This window comes from Hippopotamus amphibius, chromosome 1 (assembly GCF_030028045.1).
Source record: "Hippopotamus amphibius kiboko isolate mHipAmp2 chromosome 1, mHipAmp2.hap2, whole genome shotgun sequence".
Classification (NCBI taxonomy): Eukaryota; Metazoa; Chordata; class Mammalia; order Artiodactyla; family Hippopotamidae; genus Hippopotamus; species Hippopotamus amphibius.
In genome coordinates this window covers 9,248,369-9,268,610 of record NC_080186.1, presented here as the reverse complement: position 1 = coordinate 9,268,610, position 20,242 = coordinate 9,248,369, and the positions used below count along the sequence as shown (strand labels likewise).

Genomic DNA, 20,242 nt, shown 5'->3' with positions numbered 1-20,242 from the left:
ATGAGTGACTAGATGGAATGTCTCTCTGGGCCCTGCACAGAGAGCTGGGAGGGCGGGGAGGGGGTAGGCCTGGCAGGACCACGGCCCTTTTTTCTTCCTCCCACCCCATGGCCCAGCTGTCCCCAAGCATCAGAAGGTGGAGAATGCTTCCTGCCAAGGCAAAGCCAGGCCTTGCAAGAAGCTCTCACCCTAATAAGACTGACTTTATCCTGTAAAACTACGAGCCCAAACAAAGACTTTATTTCTTCACAGATTCCATTTTCTTCCACCTTTGAGAGACATTCTTACCCTCTGATGGAGAGGAGGAACACAAGACAACAGCCCCCTCACCTTGTCGTCTGCAGACAGCAAGCCTCCTTTCAACTTGGTAAAGTATTTGTCAGTGTAGGACACGGCATCGCGGGCCCGGCTCAACAGGAAGTCCCACGTGCAGCGTGTCCTCTGCTCCCGGATCTCATGCAGGTTGGCATTCAGAGCAAAATACCACCACTCTCGGCAGCTGAAACGTTAAAAAAGCCATCTAGTCGCTTACAGCAAAACTGATAAAAATGCTGTTGAACCAGGGCAATCCACAACACACCACTCCCCTCCTGAGACATCTTTTCTCTCGTCAGCCATCTGTTTATGCCTCAAACTCAAATAATACTAGGCTAACCTTAACATGTGGGGAAAGTCAATTTACCGGACCCTTGATTTAGGCACCGGTTATAACATATCACTCAGCTGGTCTGAACTGCCCATAATGTTGGCCCCTCCCACTGACAGAAAATCAAGTGGCGGCTATACAGCAAATACCATCGTAAGACCATCAGCAAGGATTCGACTATGAAAGATTGCAAGTGGAATATTTCAAGAAAGACTGGAAAGACACGGGATCTAAAAAAATTTTAATATATTGACTGGTCAAGTTTAACACGTCTACATAAACAAGATTTATTTTTGCTACAGATGTTATCAAGTGTACTATATAAATGCTGACCAAACAACTTAGGAGAAAACACAGAGGGAGGGAGGTTCAAGAGTGCTGCAGAGTATCTGCCACACAATCAGATGCCAGCAGAGCAACACCGGTCTCCTTGCTAAATGAGGCTGAGAGGACCTGCTAAATTCCACTACGCTTGACCTGAGAATAAACCCGTGACACCAAAGAGATACACAGCAGCACGTCAACGAGGACAAACAACAGAAATGGCATTTTAAAGACCAGAAAAACCAACTGTACTTTTACCTCCAAACATGTGTAAAAGACAGTGAGGCATATTTCTGATCTATGTACAAAAAAAGAACATGCTAGAAAATACATTTCATACACAACACGTAACTGACAAGCCTTACTTCTCACATACGGCCACTTTGGGTTTCCACTTTCGGAACTTCACCTGCCTCTCCTTTCGTTCCAGCTCCTTGAGGAATTCCATGATTTGCCGGTATTGCAGCTTTTTATTAGAGGTTAAGAGATACTAGGTTAGAACTGGTTTGTTTCTTTTGCTCAGTTAAGACATATAGGTCACAGGAACAAGTCATATTAGTCAACCCCCTGAGCTGAAATCCAGTGCAACATGCAAGACCAAACCCCAACACCGAGTGGCACGGCTCTCTGAACACTGCCAGTTAAGTACGTGGATTTACTGTCTCTCTTGTACTCTTTGTTCAGCACTTAAAAACATCAAGTCAAAACTAACCTGGGACCCACCCAATTTGACTGTATAAAGGGTTCCACACCCACCACAGCTTGGTCTCATGCACACTTCCTTTCCCACGAGGGGACCTCGAAGTATCCAGACCCTTCTATTGACACCCTTCTATCACCCCAGTTACCAGTCCAACAGTTACAGGGAGAAAGAGGTAAGTACCTGAGACAGTTTCAAGGGAATGGTCTCCAGATGGATGTCACATTCAATACGGGGAGTGTGCCGAGACCTCAGAGGCTCTTTGGAGCAGTTTCTCTTCAGAAGAGCAGACGCGCACACAGGCTCCAAGATGTAGTGATGATCGCGACTCTCCATGCTCCTGCCCATGGCCTCCTGAGTGTCACAAGAATGGCTGTCATTAGCAAATGTTTTGCACAATCAAGTCACCTGTTGTCATGCTGTCTAATCTACAGCATATTACATCAGAATCCAAAAGCAGGATAAAACTGGGAATCTACCAGTTGAGCATTTTTAAATTTATATTTCTTACAGGTAATACATTAGGTAATATATTCACATGGTTTAAACTTTAAAAGGCAAAAAAAGTGAAACCTCTCCTTCCTACATACATCCTCCAGCCACCCACTTACCCTACTCAGAGGCAACCAATGACACTATTTTCTTACGTATGCCACCAGAAGCATTCTGTACATATTCAAGCAAATGCATAATTTTCTGACTTTTTAAACCATTCTTACACAAACGGTATATATGCTCTTTTACCTTGGTTTTTTAAACCTAATAGTCTTAGAGACTATTACGTATTGATCATAAAGATCTTTGCCTTTATTTTTTTTAGTTGCATACTCTTCTACTGCATGCTTGCAGTATTTATTTAATCAAATTAGCAGAACAAAAACCATTCTGTACAATAGCATACAAGCCAAAGATAATCGCAGTTGAGGGAAACAAGTCCTTTTTCTCTGTTTCACTAAACCGCCTACAATTTCTTTACAAAAAGATTAAGCTGAGATTTTTTTTTTAATATCCTTCACAAACAGTAATACTTTATATCCAATGATTTATAATGATTTTCAAAGTATTTCTTAAAGGAATGCTACCGAAGCTGAAATTTCAACATAAAATGTAATAAGAAAGCTCTTCTTTAAGAATCAGATCTGATGCTTCATTCACTGAAAATCCAGATGCCTAGTATAATGGTGACTAAGAGAGTGGAGAACGCTAACATGTTAAGTGCATACAGTGGAATACCATGCAGCAGTCAGAAGCAATGCACCAGAAGTAGAAACAGCAATACAGATCTTAAAAAAACAAAAACAAAAACAGAGCTTTAAGTGAAAAAAAGGAAATCTATAATACACTATAAATGTAAAACATTCACAAATCCCCATATAATGTTCAGAGTTACAGACACAGCACACATCTCAAGCAAACATACTCGAGAGTGGGTACCTATGGCGGGGGGGTGGGGGGGGGGGGGGTGGGAATGGGAACAGAGACGTGGAGAACAAAACCCCACGTGGCAGGGATCCTACACCACTTTCCTGCCGTGCTGTATTATAACAAAGCCCTGCCAGAGTCATACCTGTAACTCCACCTGAGGCAAATCCCCCAATAAAGCACAATTGACATCCCAATAGATGCTGAACTCTGCCACATCTAACTGCTTTTTCCGCATTAATTTCTGTACCTGAGGGAAGACAGGGAAGAAAACAAGATGATTCTTTATTCAAAAATGTATCCATTCATTCAACAGGCCATTTGTGAAGAATCATGCACTGGGCACTCTGCAAGGTGCTAAGGATACAAAACTCAATGAAAACATGGTTACAGAGTTCAGAATCTAACTAACTGGAAATACAAACATGCAAATAATTTTAATTAAGCAGAGGGAGGAGATATGAGATGCTATAAACAAACAGAGAAAATGTCACTGTGCAGATGAATATCGAAAGATGTGTACCTTTCAAACAAACAGCAGAAGGGAAGGGCTGGGACACATTTCAAGGAGTGGGGCCAACAGCACAAAAGCCCTGATAACTCCAGAGGACAGAGAATCATCTGCATAACGGGAGCACTGTACCAGGGGTGGGGCAGTATGGGGTCACGTGTGTGGACACATATTTGGAGCGGGGAGTTAGTTAAGTGTTGAGCAAAGTAGGCTGGAACATTACTAGGTGTACTAGGTAGAATAGTCCCCCCACACCCCCCAAAATTCATGTCGTCCCAGAAACTGAATGGGACCTTACTCGGAAATACGGTCTCTGCAGACATAATCAAATTAAAATGAGGTCACACTGGATTGGGGTGTGCCCTAATCTAATCACTGGTGTCCTTGTAAGAAGAGAAAACAGACACACAGGGAGAAGGCCATGTGAAGATGGAGGCAGAGACTGGAGTGATGTATCCACAAGCCAAGGACGCCAAGGCAACCACTGGAAGCAAGGAGAGAGGCATGGAACAGTCCCTCCCTAAGAGCCTCCAGGGGGAACCGACCCTACCAACACCTTGACTTTGGACTCAGGCCTCCAGAACAAAAGAAAATAAATTTCTGTTGTTTTAAGCCACCTAGTTTTTGTCATCGTAGCCCTAGGAAACGAATACAATAAGAAAAGAAGTTTGTCATATTAAGGAGTCTGGACGCCGTACTTGAAGGGACATGGAGGCACTGAGGGTTCTGATGTAGGCGTGCACCAGGACCCGGTATGAGTTTTAGAAACAGAACTCTGACAACAGGGGCAAAGTGGAACTTCCCCTCACGGAGTCATGAGTGTGTCAAGATAACGAGCAAGTTTATAGGATCAAGTTACATTTTAGGAATACAGTGACCCTTGAACAACTTGGGAGTACGGGCACCGACCATCCTTGCAGTTGAAAATCCACATATAACTTTAGAGTCAGCCCTCTGTATTTAAGGTACTGCATCTGAGGACCATGTAATACTGTGGCAGGTATTTAGTGAAAGAAATCTATGTTAAGTGGACCTGCACTTAGTTCAAATCCATGTTGTTTGACAGTTCACTGTATTTGGTTGCTCTGAGCTAAGTACCTCCAGCCCCAAGCAGCCACATCCATTTGTCCCAGTGTCCTGTACAAATACCATCATCCTTCTTTGTGTGCTGTCACGTGGGAAAGGCTGAGAAACACTGGCACAGAATGAATCAAGAGCCTGGGACGGAAGCAAGGAGGTCACGGAAGTCAGGACTTTACTGACCCAGGCAGAAGCTGACAGAGTCCTGAACTCGGACAGTTGCAGTGAAGATGAGAAGAAGAGCCACATTTGAGACATTCTGCAGGAAAAACTGGCAGGACGCTGTGACCAAATGGATGTGGAAATTGAGGATAAGAAGTGAAGAGATGAGCACAGGCTTCTAGAGACCAGAGCCGTGGGTAAGAACACGTGCTCTACAGCAGGGGTGGCAAACCTTTTCCGTAAAGGGCCAGAGAGCAAACATCTAGGCTTTGTGGCCATACATTCTCTGCTGCAGCTACTCAGCTCTGCCAGTGTGGCACAAAAGCAGCCTTAATAACATGTAAGTGAATGGACGTGGCAGTGAGCCACTCAACCTTAATTTACAAAAACAGGCGGGACAGATTTGGCCCCCAGGCCACAGTCTGCCAACCCCTGATCTAGAGCTGGTCCACCTGGGTTCAAGACCTGACTCCACCACTCACTTCATCCTTCCGCTCCTCAGAGTCCTCGGCTGTGGTACAAGGATAACCGTGGTGGTGAACAGTAATGAGAATTCAATGAGGTAAACCATGTAAAGCACATGCCTGGCACATAAAAGGGCACTAACGGTGTCAGTTTCCATGTATGTGTTTCTAACATTCAGTAACACGTTAGAGAATAAAGGAAAAAAGTTGGTTTCAGGGGAGCAAAATGGGCAGGTGGAATATAAGGGGAGCATTTTGATGTTAACAAGCCTAAAATACCACGAGGCGTCCCATAGGTAGTTAGAGACCTTGAACCTGAAGGTCAGAAGAGGGGTGGAGAATAGCCTTCAAGATGTGGACGCCATCAGCAAATATTCCCAGGTGGCCGCTGGAACTATGAAGCCATGAGTGCACGGAATATAAGAAGAAAATCAAAGATGAGATCCTTTCTGCACCTCAGTTTCTTCGTGTACAAAATGTGCCAACACTTAATGGATGTGGTGAAATAACGACAGGGGAGAAGAAATTAACTATTTCCCCGTTTCAGCAGATGAGACAAGAGACATCCACACCTGCCAAAGGACGCCAAGAAAAAGATCGTGACCCCATGTACCTAACACAGAAGAACGCAAGGCAGAGCCCTAAATGCCCCAGACCTAGTGCTCTCTTCCCGGTTTGCAGTCATACTTCGTACTCACAGGCTCGTTCACAGCATTCTGCATGGACACATTCTTAATGCAGATGCCAAATGCAAAAGGATGGGAAGGATTGGTAATACCATCTTCAAAGCGCAAATGGACATCTTGTATTTTTAACTGCATGGGAGAAAAAAAATACATTTAGACAACTGCTGCAAGTAGAACATAGGCAGGGGTTTACTTAAGCAAACCATAGCAGACATTTTACACAAATGTTTAGTTTATGTCACACACACGCCCAAGAATCTAAGTTTCTAAGAGAGTTATAATCAGAAGCTGGACATGAATGGTATTTTTTGATTACTACCATCTCAAGAAGAGATGATACTTTCATTAAATCATTTCAGAAAACACCTTAAACACTGAAATAAACTAGTACCATTGTAGCTAAGTAATTGGCCCTCCCTCTCTTATGATATCTTAATCTTGCCTCTGTGTCCTCAAACCTGGACACAAACACCAGCGGGGGATTTCCACTTTGACCTTATTTATTTCCCCTTGCCTCTATAGTGGGGCTACAGAAAAAGCCCTCTACCTCAGTGAATTAAAAAATAATAACAGGGGACTTCCCCGGTGGCGCAGTGGTTGAGAATCTGCCTGCCAACGCAAGGGACACAGGTTCAAGCCCTGGTCTGGGAAGATCCCACATGCCACGGAGCAACTAAGCTGGTGCACCACAACTACTGAGCCTGCGCTCTAGAGCCCATATGGTACAACTACTGAGCCTGTGAGCCACAACTTCTGAGCCCGCACACATAGAGCCCCGGCTCTGCAACAAGAGAAGCCACCACTCGCCACAAGTAGAGAAAGCCTGCGCGCAACAATGAAGACCCAATGCAGTCAAAAAAAATAAAAAATAACAGAAAGTTAAAAGACAATCAATACGGAGAAAATATTGCAACGCATGTATCTGATAAGGGACTAGAATCCAGGATTATATAAAGAACTCTTACAACTCAACAATAAAAAACAAAATACACTTTTTAAATGGAAAAGGAATTTGGACATTTCTCCAAAAGATATACAAATGGCCAATAAGCGCATGAAAAGATGCTCAACAACACTAACCACTAAGGAAACGCAAATTAAAACCACACTGTGATTTCACTTCATACCCACTAATATGGCTGTTATTAAAAGACAGACAATAACAAGTGCTGATCAGGATGTGGAAAAACTGAAATGGTCACACGTTACTGGTGAAACTGCAAAACAGTTCCTCAAAAAATTTAACATATAGTTGCCGTATGACTCAACAATTCCACTCTTAGGTATATACACTCAAGAGAATTGAAAACATATGTTCACACAAAACCATATACATGAATGTTTACAGCAGCAATATTCCCAATAGCCAAAAAGTGGGAACAACCCAAAGGTCCATCAACTGATAAATGAATAAACAAAATGTGGTCTATCCTGAGAAGTGCAAAAACTCTAGGTATGAACACTCCATTCAAATCCCTACACTAAGAGACCTGACCAAATTTTAACATAGGCTTCTAGCAGCCCAAGGCTGTGTCCCTGGGACATTCCATTCCCTTCCTGAGTTCCTGCCTGGAAAAGCTCAGGGCTGTTTGTTCTAGCCAACACCTGACAATAGTGCACCCCCCCCCCATCCTCTTTCTTAGAGCATTTACCAAAAAGGACTTACAACAGTGAATCCTTTCTCTGTCCCTATGTGATGTATCTCCTACAACTCAAGGACCTAAATGCCACTCGCTTGAAATGTAATCATCGGGAAGGATGGGGCCTCTGTCTCCCATCTCTACAGGAGGACAGAAGCCCAGCTAGCAGACACAGCTGGCCTAATCACATCTACACTGACCAACCCTTTGTAGTTTTTCACCTGAGCCCTACCATCCCCCTGCCGCACACACACACACCCTCATTCTCCCTTTAAAAGGCCTGGTCACCTCTGGAGAAATTGGACTGGAGTTCTGCTCTTTCCCCTACTGTCAGGAGTCACTGAATAAAGTCTGTATTCACCACTTTCACTTCACTGCAGCTTTGTTTATCTTTGCCAATCCATACACTAGAATATATTATTTGGTCATAAAAAGAATAAAGTACTGATACACACCAACATGGATGAACCTTGAAAGCATTATGCTAAAAGGCCACTTAGTGTACGGCCCCATTGATATGAAATGTCCAGACTAAGCGAATACATGAAGTAGACGTGTGGTTGCAGGGGGCTGGATGGAAAGGGGAGTTGGAAGTGGCTACTAGTTGGGTGTGGAGCTTCTTTTGGGATGATGAAAATGTTCTGGAATTAGACAGTGGTGATCAATGCCCAACTTTGTAAACATAACAAAAAACACTAGATTGTACACTTTAAAAGTGTGAACTTTATGATATGTGAACTAAACCTCAATAAAGCAATTATTAAAAATAAAATAAAAATGAGAATTTTTTTAATCAATGACAGCAAAAATAAATAACTGCCTAAAAAAGAATTCAAAGCAGTCACCTCAAATGTACTGATCTTTTTACCAACACTATAAAAGTTATGAATTCAACCACCTTAGACTGAATTTTGGGGGGAAGTGGGACACCTTAAAAACACGTAGCCGGTGTCACATTGGCATTGCAAGAAAACCCTGGCAGTAATAGGCATGCGCTAGCTCTTCTGCCATTCCTAAAAATTAGTGTGAACCTAATCTAGTTTTTGAGGACAAAACAAAGCACTAATTAAAGCAGAAAATTATGGCTAACAGCCCTAGCACTGTAACTCATCAAACTGCCTCCAGGCATATCAGTGAGCGTAAATACCTTAGTGGGCTGTTCACAGTGTACCATGTGATCAATTAGAAACCACATCCACCCTCTCTCACTGTACAGGTGAAGAAACAGACCAGAGAGGTTAAGTGATTTGCCCTGAAACAATATAGTCATGAAGACTCAGCTGACCTGGCTTCTTAGGAGGTAAATCCTTCAGCAAGTGGGGTTCCAACATTCAAAAAGAAAATGAAGCAAAATGTCAGTGAAATGAAAACTCCTACTCACACTAATTGAAGCAAAAAAAACCTGTGTCTGCCCAGAGCGGGACTCGCTTTTCAGGTTCTCCCTCTGACACCACCTATGAAAAGGCACACCTGAGCAGTCAGTGCTCTCTGCAGTCACCCTGTTATCAGTAAACCCACAAGAAACAAGCAACGTGAAGTGCACTTAAGCCTCAGCGATCCCTTCTGTGTTCACACTTAATAAAAGCCATTAGGACTTACTTCAATATTCTCCACAATTCTCGTAACTACCGAGGCAGTAACTGAATACCAATAGGACTCCCCTTTCTGCTGGCGTTCACTCTGCAAAGGAAAGAGGTGGTGTTAGCAGAATCTAGCTTCACTCTAGAGAGTCTCACCACCACCACTCTCATGGCCAAAAGGATTTCTGCCTTGCCTTCCATTTTTCCTCCAGGGCCTGAAGGAGAGCTTTCTTGCGTTCCCTTTCCAACAGCTTCTCCTTTTCATCATTGAAATCCTGTATTTTTTCAGGGGCTCCAATTAAGTGAAGGCTGGAGATGGAGATCACCCAAGGGTCCACATGGGGGCGATAGAAGGGAATCTGAAGAGTTACTTTCCCAATTAAGCCTGGAAAAAGGACAGGGTTGTTAAATGTCTGCACACATTTTTAATTCTATTCTTCTGTATTCTAGTCTTCTTTAAGGAGTATCATTATTTTTACCATTTATTTTTTAATTTAAGAAAACAAGCAGCAAGTTCACGTACATGTAGAACAAACGTTAGTAGGCTGAGGTCTGTGAGATTAGTGTGACTTTTTCGTATCTCAACATATCTCCCCTGTGGAAAGTACCTCTTCCCCACAGGACTACATCATAAACTTCCTGGGGGTGTCTCTCTTCCCTTGGCACCTGCACAAGCCTGTGAGCACACAACTCATTTCTTGTTCATTATTAATTAGCTGGTGGACAGGAACTTATTAGGAATTATCAGACTTAATGATACATCCAATCTTGAACACAGCAACTGAAATGCAAGTCACGCTGCAGTGGTACTCTATCAGGAAAGAACTCCAATTCTTCATGAGAACTCAGGCTGATGGGAAAGCTAAATGGACTGGTGACACTTATTTCCCAAGTTCTACCATTCCTAGCCAAGCCTCCTAGAACACAAGGCTTCTTTCAGTTCAATTAATAGGCAAGTCACCACTAAGGAATAACACATAAGAGCAAGTGAACTGTCCTAGAGGATCTCTCAGAGATCCACACAGCCCAACTAACAGTCTATCTCTGAATGCAGCACCTGTTATCAGAGTGGGATCACTGCTGTCTAAGATCTACAATTCGAGCAGGATCAATCTGTTATATTTAGGATAAAAGAGCATCACTGACACCAAGTGATCAACTGTATAATCCAGTAACAAATGAAGAAATCTTACAACAAATAAAGAAAAAATATTTTAATTTTGACTTTATCTAGAAAAATGAAAGTAAGTTTTTACAGTCCTACCTCAAGAAACAAGAAAAATATCGAATAAACAAACTGACCTTACACCTAAAACAATTAGAGAAAGAAGAACAAAAAAACCCCAAAGTGAGCAGAAGGAAAGAATCATAAAGATCAGATCAGAAAGAAATGGAAAAGAAATGAAGGAAACAATAGCAAAGATCAATAAAACTAAAAGCTGGTTCTCTGAGAAGATAAACAAAATTGATAAACCATAAGCCAAACTTATCAGGAAAAAAAGAGAGAAGATACAAATCAACAGAATTAGAAATGAAAAAGGAGAAGTAACAACAGACACCGCAGAAATACAAAAGATCATGAGAGACTACTACAAACAACTATATGCTAATAAATTGGATAACGTGGAAAAAATGGATACATTCTTAGAAAAGTACAATCCTCCAAGACTGAAGCAGGAAGAAATAGAAACTACGAACAGACCAATCACAAGTACGGAAATTGAGACTGATTCAAAATCTCTGAACAAACCAAAGACCAAGGCCAGATGGCTTCACAGGCGAATTCTATCAAACATTTAGAGAAGAGCTAACATCTATTCTTCTCAAACTCTTCCAAAATATAGCAGGAGGAACACTCCCAAACTCATTCTATGAGGCCACCATCACCCTGATACCAAAATCAGGCAAACATGTCACAAAAAAAGAAAATTACAGGCCAATATCACTGATGAATATAGATGCAAAAATCCTCAACAAAATACTAGCTAACATTAAAAAGATCATACACCATGATCAAGTGGGGTTTATCCCTGGAATGCAAGGATTCTTCAATATACGCAAATCAATCAATGTGATACATCATATCAACAAACTGAAAGATAAAAAACATATCATCATCTCAATAGATGCGGAAAAAGCTTTTGACAAAATTCAACATCCATTTATGATAAAAAACTCTCCAGAAAATGGGCATAGAAGGAAATTACCTCAACATAATAAAAGCCATATATGAGAAACCAACAGCCAACATTGTTCTAAATGGTGAAAAAATGAAAGCATTCCCTCTAAGGACAGGAACAAGACAAGGGTGCCCACTCTCACCATTATTATTCAACACAGTTGTGGAAGTTTTAGCCACAGCAATCGGAGAAGAAAATGAAATAAAAGGAATCCAAATTGGAAAAGAAGAAGTAAAATGGTCACTCTTTGCAGATGATATATTATACATAGAAAAACCTAAAGACTCTACCAGAAAACTGCTAGCACTAATCGATGAATTTAGTAAAGTAGCAGGATACAAAATTAATGCACAGAAAGCTCTTGCATTCCTATACACTAACAACAAAAGAGCAGAAAGAGAAATTAAGGAAACTCTCCCATTTACCATTGCAACAAAAAGAATAAAATACCTAGGAATAAACCTGCCTAAGGAGGCAAAAGACCTGTATGCAGAAAACTATAAGACATTGATGAAAGAAATCAAAGACGACACAACCAGATGGAGAGACATACCATGTTCTTGGATTGGAAGAATCAACACTGTGAAAATGACTATCCTACCCAAAGCAATTTACAGATTCAATGCAATCCCTATCAAATTACCTATGGCATTTTTCACAGAACTAGAACAAGAAATCTTACGATTTGTATGGAAACACAAAAGACCCCGAATAGCCAAAGCAATCTTGAGAAGGAAAGACGGAGTTGGTGGAATTAGGCTTCCTGACTTTAAACTATACTACAAGGCCACAGTGATCAAGACAGTATGGTACTGGCACAAAAATAGAAAGGAAGATCAACGGAACAGAATAGAGAACCCAGAGGTAAACCCAAGCACATATGGGCACCTTATCTTTGACAAAGGAGGCAAGAATATACAACGGAAAAAAGACAGCCTCTTCAATAAGTGGTGCTGGGAAAATTGGACAGCAACATGTAAAAGAATGAAATTAGAACACTTCCTAACACCATACACAAAAATAAACTCCAAATGGATTAAAGACCTACATGTAAGGCCAGACACTATAAAACTCCTAGAGGAAAACATAGGCAGAACACTCTATGACATCCATCAAAGCAAGATCCTTTTGGAGCCACCTCCTAGAATAATGGAAATAAAATCAAGAAGAAACAAAAGGGACCTCATGAAACTTAAAAGCTTTTGTACAGCAAAAGAAACCATAAACAAGACAAGAAGACAACCCTCAGAATGGGAGAAAATACTTGCCAATGAAGCAATGGACAAAGGATTAATCTCCAAAATATACAAGCAGCTCACGCAGCTTAATACCAAAAAAGCAAATAACCCAATCCAAAATGGGCGGAAGATCTAAATAGACATTTCTCCAAAGAAGACATACAGATGGCTTACAAACACATGAAAAGATGCTCAACACCCCTAATCATTAGAGAAATGCAAGTCAAAGCCACAATGAGGTATCACCTCACACTGGTCAGAATGGCCATGATCAAAACATCTAGAAAAAATAAATGTTGGAGAGGGTGTGGAGAAAAGGGAACTCTCCTGCACTGTTGGTGGGAATGTAAGTTAGTACAGCCACTATGGAAAACAGTTTGGAGGTTCCTTAAAAAACTAAAAATGGAACCACCATATGACCCAGTAATCCCACTACTGGGCATATACCCAGAGAAAACCATAATCCAAAAAGAAATAAGTAGCATAATGTTCATTGCAGCACTATTTACAATAGCCAGGAAGCAACCTAAATGCCCATCAACAGATGAATGGATAAAGAAGATGTGGCACATATATACAATGGAATATTACTCAGCCATAAAAAGGAATGAAATTGAACTGTATGTAGTGAGGTGGATAGACCTAGAGACTGTCATACAGAGACAAGTAAGCCAGAAAGACAAAAACAAATATTGTATGCTAACTCGTATATATGGAATCTGAAGAAATGGTACTGATGAACCCAGTGACAGGGCAAGAGTGGAGATGCAGATGTAGAGAATGGACTTGAGGACACGGGGCTGGGGTTGGGGGTGGGGGGGCGAAGGGGAAGCTGGGATGAAGTGAGAGAGTAGCACAGACATAGATACACTACCAAATGTAAAATAGCTAGTGGGAAGTTGCTGCATAACAAAGGGAGATCAACTCAATGATGGGTGATGCTTTAGAGGGCCAGGACAGGGAGGGTGGGAAGGAGTCACAGGAGGGAGGGGATATGGGGACATATGTATAAATACAGCTGATTCACTTTGGTGTACCTCAAAAACTGGTACAAGAGTGTAAAGCAATTATAGTCCAATAAAGAGCTTAAAAAAAAAGTTTCTTACATTTAATAAAATTTATATTATAACTGAAACCATACACCAATTTTTACAACAAAGAATTTTACAATAATTATTGCATAGTTGCAATTCTAACCTAAATTAACTGGGAGGACAATTATTTGACAGCAAAATATAACATGTGTTACATTTAAATTTTGTGGGACAAGCATAAAAAGGGTCATTTTTGCCAAAATATTAGAAAACATCAATTTTTCCTTAGAACCTCTCAAACCTTTGATATTCAAATTAGAACTCTTTTGGAAGTATCCACCATTTCATCATTCTTGAGAGTTTTTCTTTCAGATTCAACTTGCCAGTGCCTTTGCTTATGATTCTGGCAGTTCACCTATGACTTGAATTAACTTCAAGAAAGCCTAAATCTCTTGCAAGATTTCTATTTTATTTCACCTAGCAACTGATTTGCATTGTACTTGCACTTTATTGTAATATAAGTACCCTCAAAATAAGGGAAAGACTGACATCAACAGGCTATTGTTCAATGACAAGTGGTATCTAAAGAGGGACTAATTTTATAAGTGGTCACTTAATAGAGAATATTTTTATTCTGTGATAATTTTTGTTTCCTTACCAAATCTAGTAACTGCAAGACTCCAATAAGAACTGCAAACATTGACTGAGTGTGCTGGGCACTGTTCTAGTAATTTTAATGCATTAACTCAGGTATTCCTCTCAACAACCCTACGATGTAGGTACTAGTATTATCCCATCTTAAAGATGAGGATGCACGCACAGAGTGGTTACGGAAGGTCACACAGCCAGAAAATGGCAGATATGGAATCGAAACCCAAGCATACTGTCCCAGAGCCCCCCTTTCATTCAACAGAGTAAACTGTCTCTCGGTAATATGTATAATTCTCTGAAAATAAGAACCCCCTGTATCTACGGCAGAAGTTCTCAGACTTTAGTAAACATCAGAATCAGCTGGGGTGCTTATTAAAGGTGCAGGTTCAAAAAGAAAAAAGAAAAAAAAGATGCAGGTTCAACAACATTCCCTCAGAGACTCTGATTCAGTAAGTCTAGGGGGAGGCCACCTGACCTCCCCACCCCTGCCCCCAAGATCATCCTGATACTAGCAGCCTAGAGACCACACTTGAAGACTGATCTAAACTCTACCCTTCCTATCCTGCCTCTTCCTGGTCCAACAGAGCCAAACTCCAGGACTCAGTTTTCATGTTCCACACAATGTAAGACTCGGCTCTCCCTTGTTCCACGTACCAGCTTTGACTTCAAATGGTAATTCCAGTTCTTTCAAGGCATCTTTCTTTAAAGGCAAGTTTTCTAATTCAACAGCACCTAAAAAATAAAAACACCATATTAACATGTTCATCCAACAAACGCAGCAGGTGCCTACTGTGTGCAAATTAAATTAGTGAAGGGTAAAGGGAGAGTTTCACATCTAGGCCCAGGCTATACCAATGTGCACTCTCTGTACTAATTTCCCAACCAGCCCACTCTGACATGTAAATAACAGCTGAAGCTTACCAGTGGATGAAGGATTTAGGCATGGGTCTAACTCCAATGAGCCAGACAGTAAACACCTTGGGCCTTATAGTGTCAACTGCATATTCTCCTTTGTTTTTTTCTTTACGCGCCTTTAAAAACGGAAAAGCCACTCTCAGCTCGAAGGGGGATCTGCCCAGCTGGCCGGTTTACAGACCCCTAGTTTAGGCTAATATTCCACCAGAGGACCATTAACATCTGAATCACCTGGGATGAAATGCAGGCTCCTGGGTCCCCTGCCCAGATATCTCTGGGACTGAAACAGAAATTTTCAATTTTTAACAAGCTCTCCTTACCCACTGCCCTCTCCCTTCCCCAAAATGGGTATACTCCACACCACGTCTGAGAGCCCCGGAGAGTTCAATAAAGTTGGGCATCAAGAGGAATTATACTGTCTCCTCTAGAGAGACCACCTCTGCAGATTCTCCTCTGCACCTTCACTCGCAGGTGTAATAACCAGTCAGAGAGCAAAGGCATGAACAGGAACCACCACGGAAGGTCCTTTTCAGAATCAGTTCTTATAATTACCTAAATCTAAATGCACAAGATGTCTCCAAAGCAGACTGAAGGACTAGTCACAAGGGTGCAGCTAGATCTCTCCTCCCAGCTATGGAAATCATCCCTTCACACATATTGGGTTGGCCAAAAAGTTTCTTCTGGAACGAGCTTATGGGAAAAACCTGATCGAACTTTTTGGCCAACCCAATACATACTGATCCCTCCCCTGTGCCTAAGGCACTGTGCTGCCACTGGGAATAAAAACACTGGCAGGCAGGGTCCCCACCTTCAAAGAGCTGAGGAAACAGCCATCATTTTATAAAGTTGCTTGTTTGTGCAACACAAGTCAATTTCTGAGTCACTTAAGTCTGTCTGAAATACATTCTCAAGAACAGGGAGTACAGACAACCACCCAGCAACCATTAACTGGTAAGAGAACCCAGAAGAAAGGAAAGCAAGTCTTTTCCTCAAAAGACAAACTGATACAAGAAACTTGATTATTTTCCCCTTTGAATGATTAAGACTTGCACGTTATTGGCGTCTAAAGAATTCAAAGCTAGCATTTTGGCAGATTCTGAGCAAAGGCACCCAACTTATTTTTCAGGCTTTTGCAGGAACATCTGTCCACCTGGGACTCCACTTACCTTAAGACTAACCAAAAGGAGAAGTTAATCATCTCAGAGAGCCCAGAAACAACCCTCTATCCACATTTGGGGAGAAAAGAGCATAAGGGGGAAGAAACATGAAACATTCCTTATCAATTGAGACTGACTTGAAGGGAGGAAAGCAGATAGTTTCTTCTTCTGAAGAGCAACATTTGCAATCTGAATCATTTGCCCTATTTTTCAATACCCAAATCTGTCACAAAGGCAGACGGCCCCAGGTTTCCATGGCTGCTGTAGAGCATGGAGAAGTGGAAGGAACTGCAGGCAATTCATGCAATGAAAAATTAAAGAAGCTGAAGCACAGAGAGCAAAGGCGGTGGTCCAGAAAGGAGAGGACACAGGAAGGAATGAGGAGAAATGGCAGCCCACAGTAAGTCAAAAACAAGGGAATCAGGCAAAACACAGACCAAAGGCTTCCTACCTTCCCACCCACTCATATACAACCACAACTGGCCCTGCTGGAAAGGTCCCTCCGAGGGACCAGGCCACAAAGCACCTAGCATAGATGAGCACCTTATAGATAATAATGTCCGTTGATTTTCAGACAGATAATGTGCAGACTTAGTTATGGATGGCTCTCTCATCCAAAAATTCCTCACCTCAGATTAACAAGAAATCTAGTCACTAGAACTGGGGAGAATTTAGAGTAATACCTAATGACTACACAATCCTCCTCCCTCAGTTCTAGGGAAGCCAACCTCATTTTAAAAGACCAAACTGAGGTTCAAAGCTTTTTTAAAACAAAACAAAACAAAACAAAAAAAAGGAGGGGGAATCTAAATGTATGCCCAGAGTTCAGATTTCTTGACTCAGCGACTCAGCACTGGCAGCTGCTATCTTCTGGCCCCAAACACACCCTGCAGGTTTCAGCCTTCTGCCTCCACTCACACGCCTCATTCTGCCTGGAATGTGGTCACCCAGCCCAGGCCATCTATCAAAATCCTGCGAAGACCCACTCCAAAGCCAGAAGAGCTTTCCCAGGGTCCTCCAGACAGGATGAATGGTTCCCCTCCACTGCATGACGCCTGTATCTCTATTATAACAACATAATATGTACTGCCTCGTATTACTGTATACTTATTTCTGTCTCTAGACAGGTTAATGGCTCTCTGAGGGCATGAACTATAGAGGCGGAGCTGGGATGATGACGAGGAGGAGGAGGAGCGCTATCATTTAGTGAGATCTTACTATGTACCAAGCACTTCATATGCATTTCTTCATTTGATCCTCACAAAGACAGGAGGAAATACTATTTTTTCTTCATTTTTAAGGTAAGAAAAATGAGGCTTAGAGGACAAGCAGTCTGCTTAAAAATCATAGAGCTGGTCAGTGGTAGTGCTAGAGTTCATACCAGACCTGTCTGATCTCTGGTGACAAGAGGAAGAGGGGGTGAAGAGGAGGCTTACGTAACTCGCTCACAGTCACAAACAGCTGCTAAGTGGTGAAACAGGGTTAGACCCTATGCCTGAGCTCTAAGTATTTTCTACTGTCTCCCCTTTTTGTATCATTCCATAACACAGATCCTTACCCAAAGCAGGTGCTCATTGAAAGTTGGTGGAATGACTGAACAAATGAAATGTTATACAAGTGCTCTCTCTGTCCTTCAACTACTCATGCTACTCTGCATTTTTATTGCTTTCAGCACGTGTGCACAATCTACCCTTGAAGTCCAACCCACCAGCTAACCATATGTTGATGACCCAATGATGAGGATGACTGACTAACTGAGGGCCAAGAACAGGTCTAAGCTCTTTGACCTGTGTTAATGTGTTCAGTCCTTAGAACCTTATGAGATAGTTAATATTATCTCCAATTTGCAGAAAGGGAGACTGAAGCATTAAGAATTTGAGTAATTTAGGGATGTAACGTACAACATGATAAATAGAGTTAAATATGTTACATATGAAAGTTGAAAGTAAATCCTAAGATTCTCATCACAAGAAAAAAAAGGGTTTTTTCTATTTCTTTAATTTTGCATCTAGATGAGATGATGGATGCTCACTAAACTTGTGATAATCATTTCATGACGCATGTAAGTCAAACCATTATACTGTACACTTTAAACTTATACAGTGCTCTGTATCAATCACATCTCAATAAAACTGGAAGAAGAAGAAAAAAAGAATTTGAGTAATTTGCCCAAGTTACTGGTAAATGGAGGAACCGGGATTCAAACCTAGTCTGGCTACAAAATCCATACCCTTGACCACTATTTCAGTCTCCTTTGCATCTTCCAAAGCATCTATAAATATTTGCAGACAGACTGAAACAACATTCTTATTCCTATCTAGTACCTTCTGCCCCCAAACACTGCTTAACTACGTCATCAAGACCAACAAAAAGTGTCAACTCCTTTACAAAGCCATTCTCAGTGCGCTGTGATGCTCCAAAGCTTTTCTGGCCAAGCATTGTGGTATGCTTTGGACCCATAAGGATGGAGTACCTAACTGACACCAGTTACGGAAGAAAAAGGATTTTTCTATTCTGTAGAGAAACATTCCTCAAATTCCCACAGGTTCATTAAAAGCCATAGAGAATACTTTTTAAGAAGAGATAAGCACAGAAAAGCAGTAGAAAGCTTCAGAGACACATATAGCTGTCCTTACAAGATATATTCTGTCTAAAATTACTGAGATTATAAATCTATTATTAGTATAGACACTATGATTTATCAGATACCAAAATTTCTCTTTCTTCATTTGTTTAGCAAACATCCTTCTTACCACACCACTCTTGAGAAAGCCAGCTCTGTTATTAGCAATGTTGTGGTTTGCTGGGGTCCTTCTAGGCCGTTACCTGCCCTGTACAACCTGGTTAGCTTTACAGTATGTCTGAGAACATCAACAAGTGACCAAAGAGATGAACTTGAACTACTGTACTTTTAACACAGCCCAGTCCCTGACAAGTGGTCACTTTCACTTTCCACTAAGTAGCTCCCTTCTAGGAAACGGCAGAAGCAAAAGCCGAAGAATAGGAAAAAACCCACTTCTGTTTCCAATGAAAGTGAGGGAGCAGGGAGGTACAGCCATGCCAGCTCCCCACCGCCTACTGCTGCCATGATCATTCCACTGGATTAGGTGGGTTAGAAAACCTCAGAAAACACCGCCTCTGGGGACAGAAAAATCACTGCACCCTGTGCTCAGACTATACACACATCCACATCACTGACAGCCTCACTAACCTGCCCTGGTCCACTTGCCAAAACTCAGACTCCCAGGAAGCCCAGGAGGTTTCCACTATATTTGAGGCCTCCTTTCCTCTTTCTATGATTCTACATGTTTGCAAACTGACTTTATCTGCTTTCGCTAGATTTGTTAAAGGATCCCATTCTGAGGTGAGTGAAGAGAACTTAAAACAAGGAGAAGGAGAAGAAAGCAGCTTTCCAATCCCCACATCAAACCATTGAACTGCATTTACAAAGTATAAGCTTGTAAAGGCTAAAAGGTCTCAAGCTTTAGGTACTTTACTATTCAGTAAGACAAGACCTCAGAAATTCTGTTGGAAGACCCCCACAGTAACATATTTAAAGACTTCTACCAGGTGTCTATTACATGCCAGCAGGACAGGCGCGTCAGTGGTCACTCCGCTCGATCCTAATAGCAATGCTGTAAAGGTGTATTACCCTCTTTTTCTAAAGAAACTGAAGCCCAGTATTCCAGTGTTTGTTCATATAGCCAACAGGTAACACAGCAGGATTTGAAGCTGAAGCCAATGCCATTGTCACTACATCCTGGCTGCCTCCACAAAGCTTCACAAAACTAAAAAATTAACTGCGGTAAAGCACAGTCACCAGTAGCATAGTCTTTTTTTTTTCCCTTTTAA

The 20,242-nt window shown here is 41.6% G+C and overlaps 1 protein-coding gene across 8 annotated transcripts in view; it reads right to left on the bottom strand.

The window, feature by feature from the left end:
* The window catches only part of VPS13D (vacuolar protein sorting 13 homolog D), a 236,908-nt gene that overhangs the window by 212,045 nt on the left and 4,621 nt on the right, over positions 1–20,242 (bottom strand). For 7 of the 8 annotated variants that reach the window (XR_009047684.1, XR_009047679.1, XM_057696667.1 and 4 more), the window contains exons 3-10: positions 14,973–15,050; positions 9,410–9,600; positions 9,235–9,315; positions 6,008–6,124; positions 3,238–3,342; positions 1,854–2,024; positions 1,336–1,436; positions 331–499 (exon numbers count right to left, since the gene is read on the bottom strand). Coding sequence is in view for 6 of the 8 variants with exons in the window: in XM_057696667.1 (XP_057552650.1) it covers positions 331–499; positions 1,336–1,436; positions 1,854–2,024; positions 3,238–3,342; positions 6,008–6,124; positions 9,235–9,315; positions 9,410–9,600; positions 14,973–15,050 (1,013 nt within the window). In the remaining 2 variants the exon portion in view is untranslated. Of the gene's footprint in view, positions 1–330; positions 500–1,335; positions 1,437–1,853; positions 2,025–3,237; positions 3,343–5,996; positions 6,125–9,234; positions 9,316–9,409; positions 9,601–14,972; positions 15,051–20,242 lie in introns of those variants that run through there. The other variant, XM_057696644.1, reaches the window with a different exon arrangement.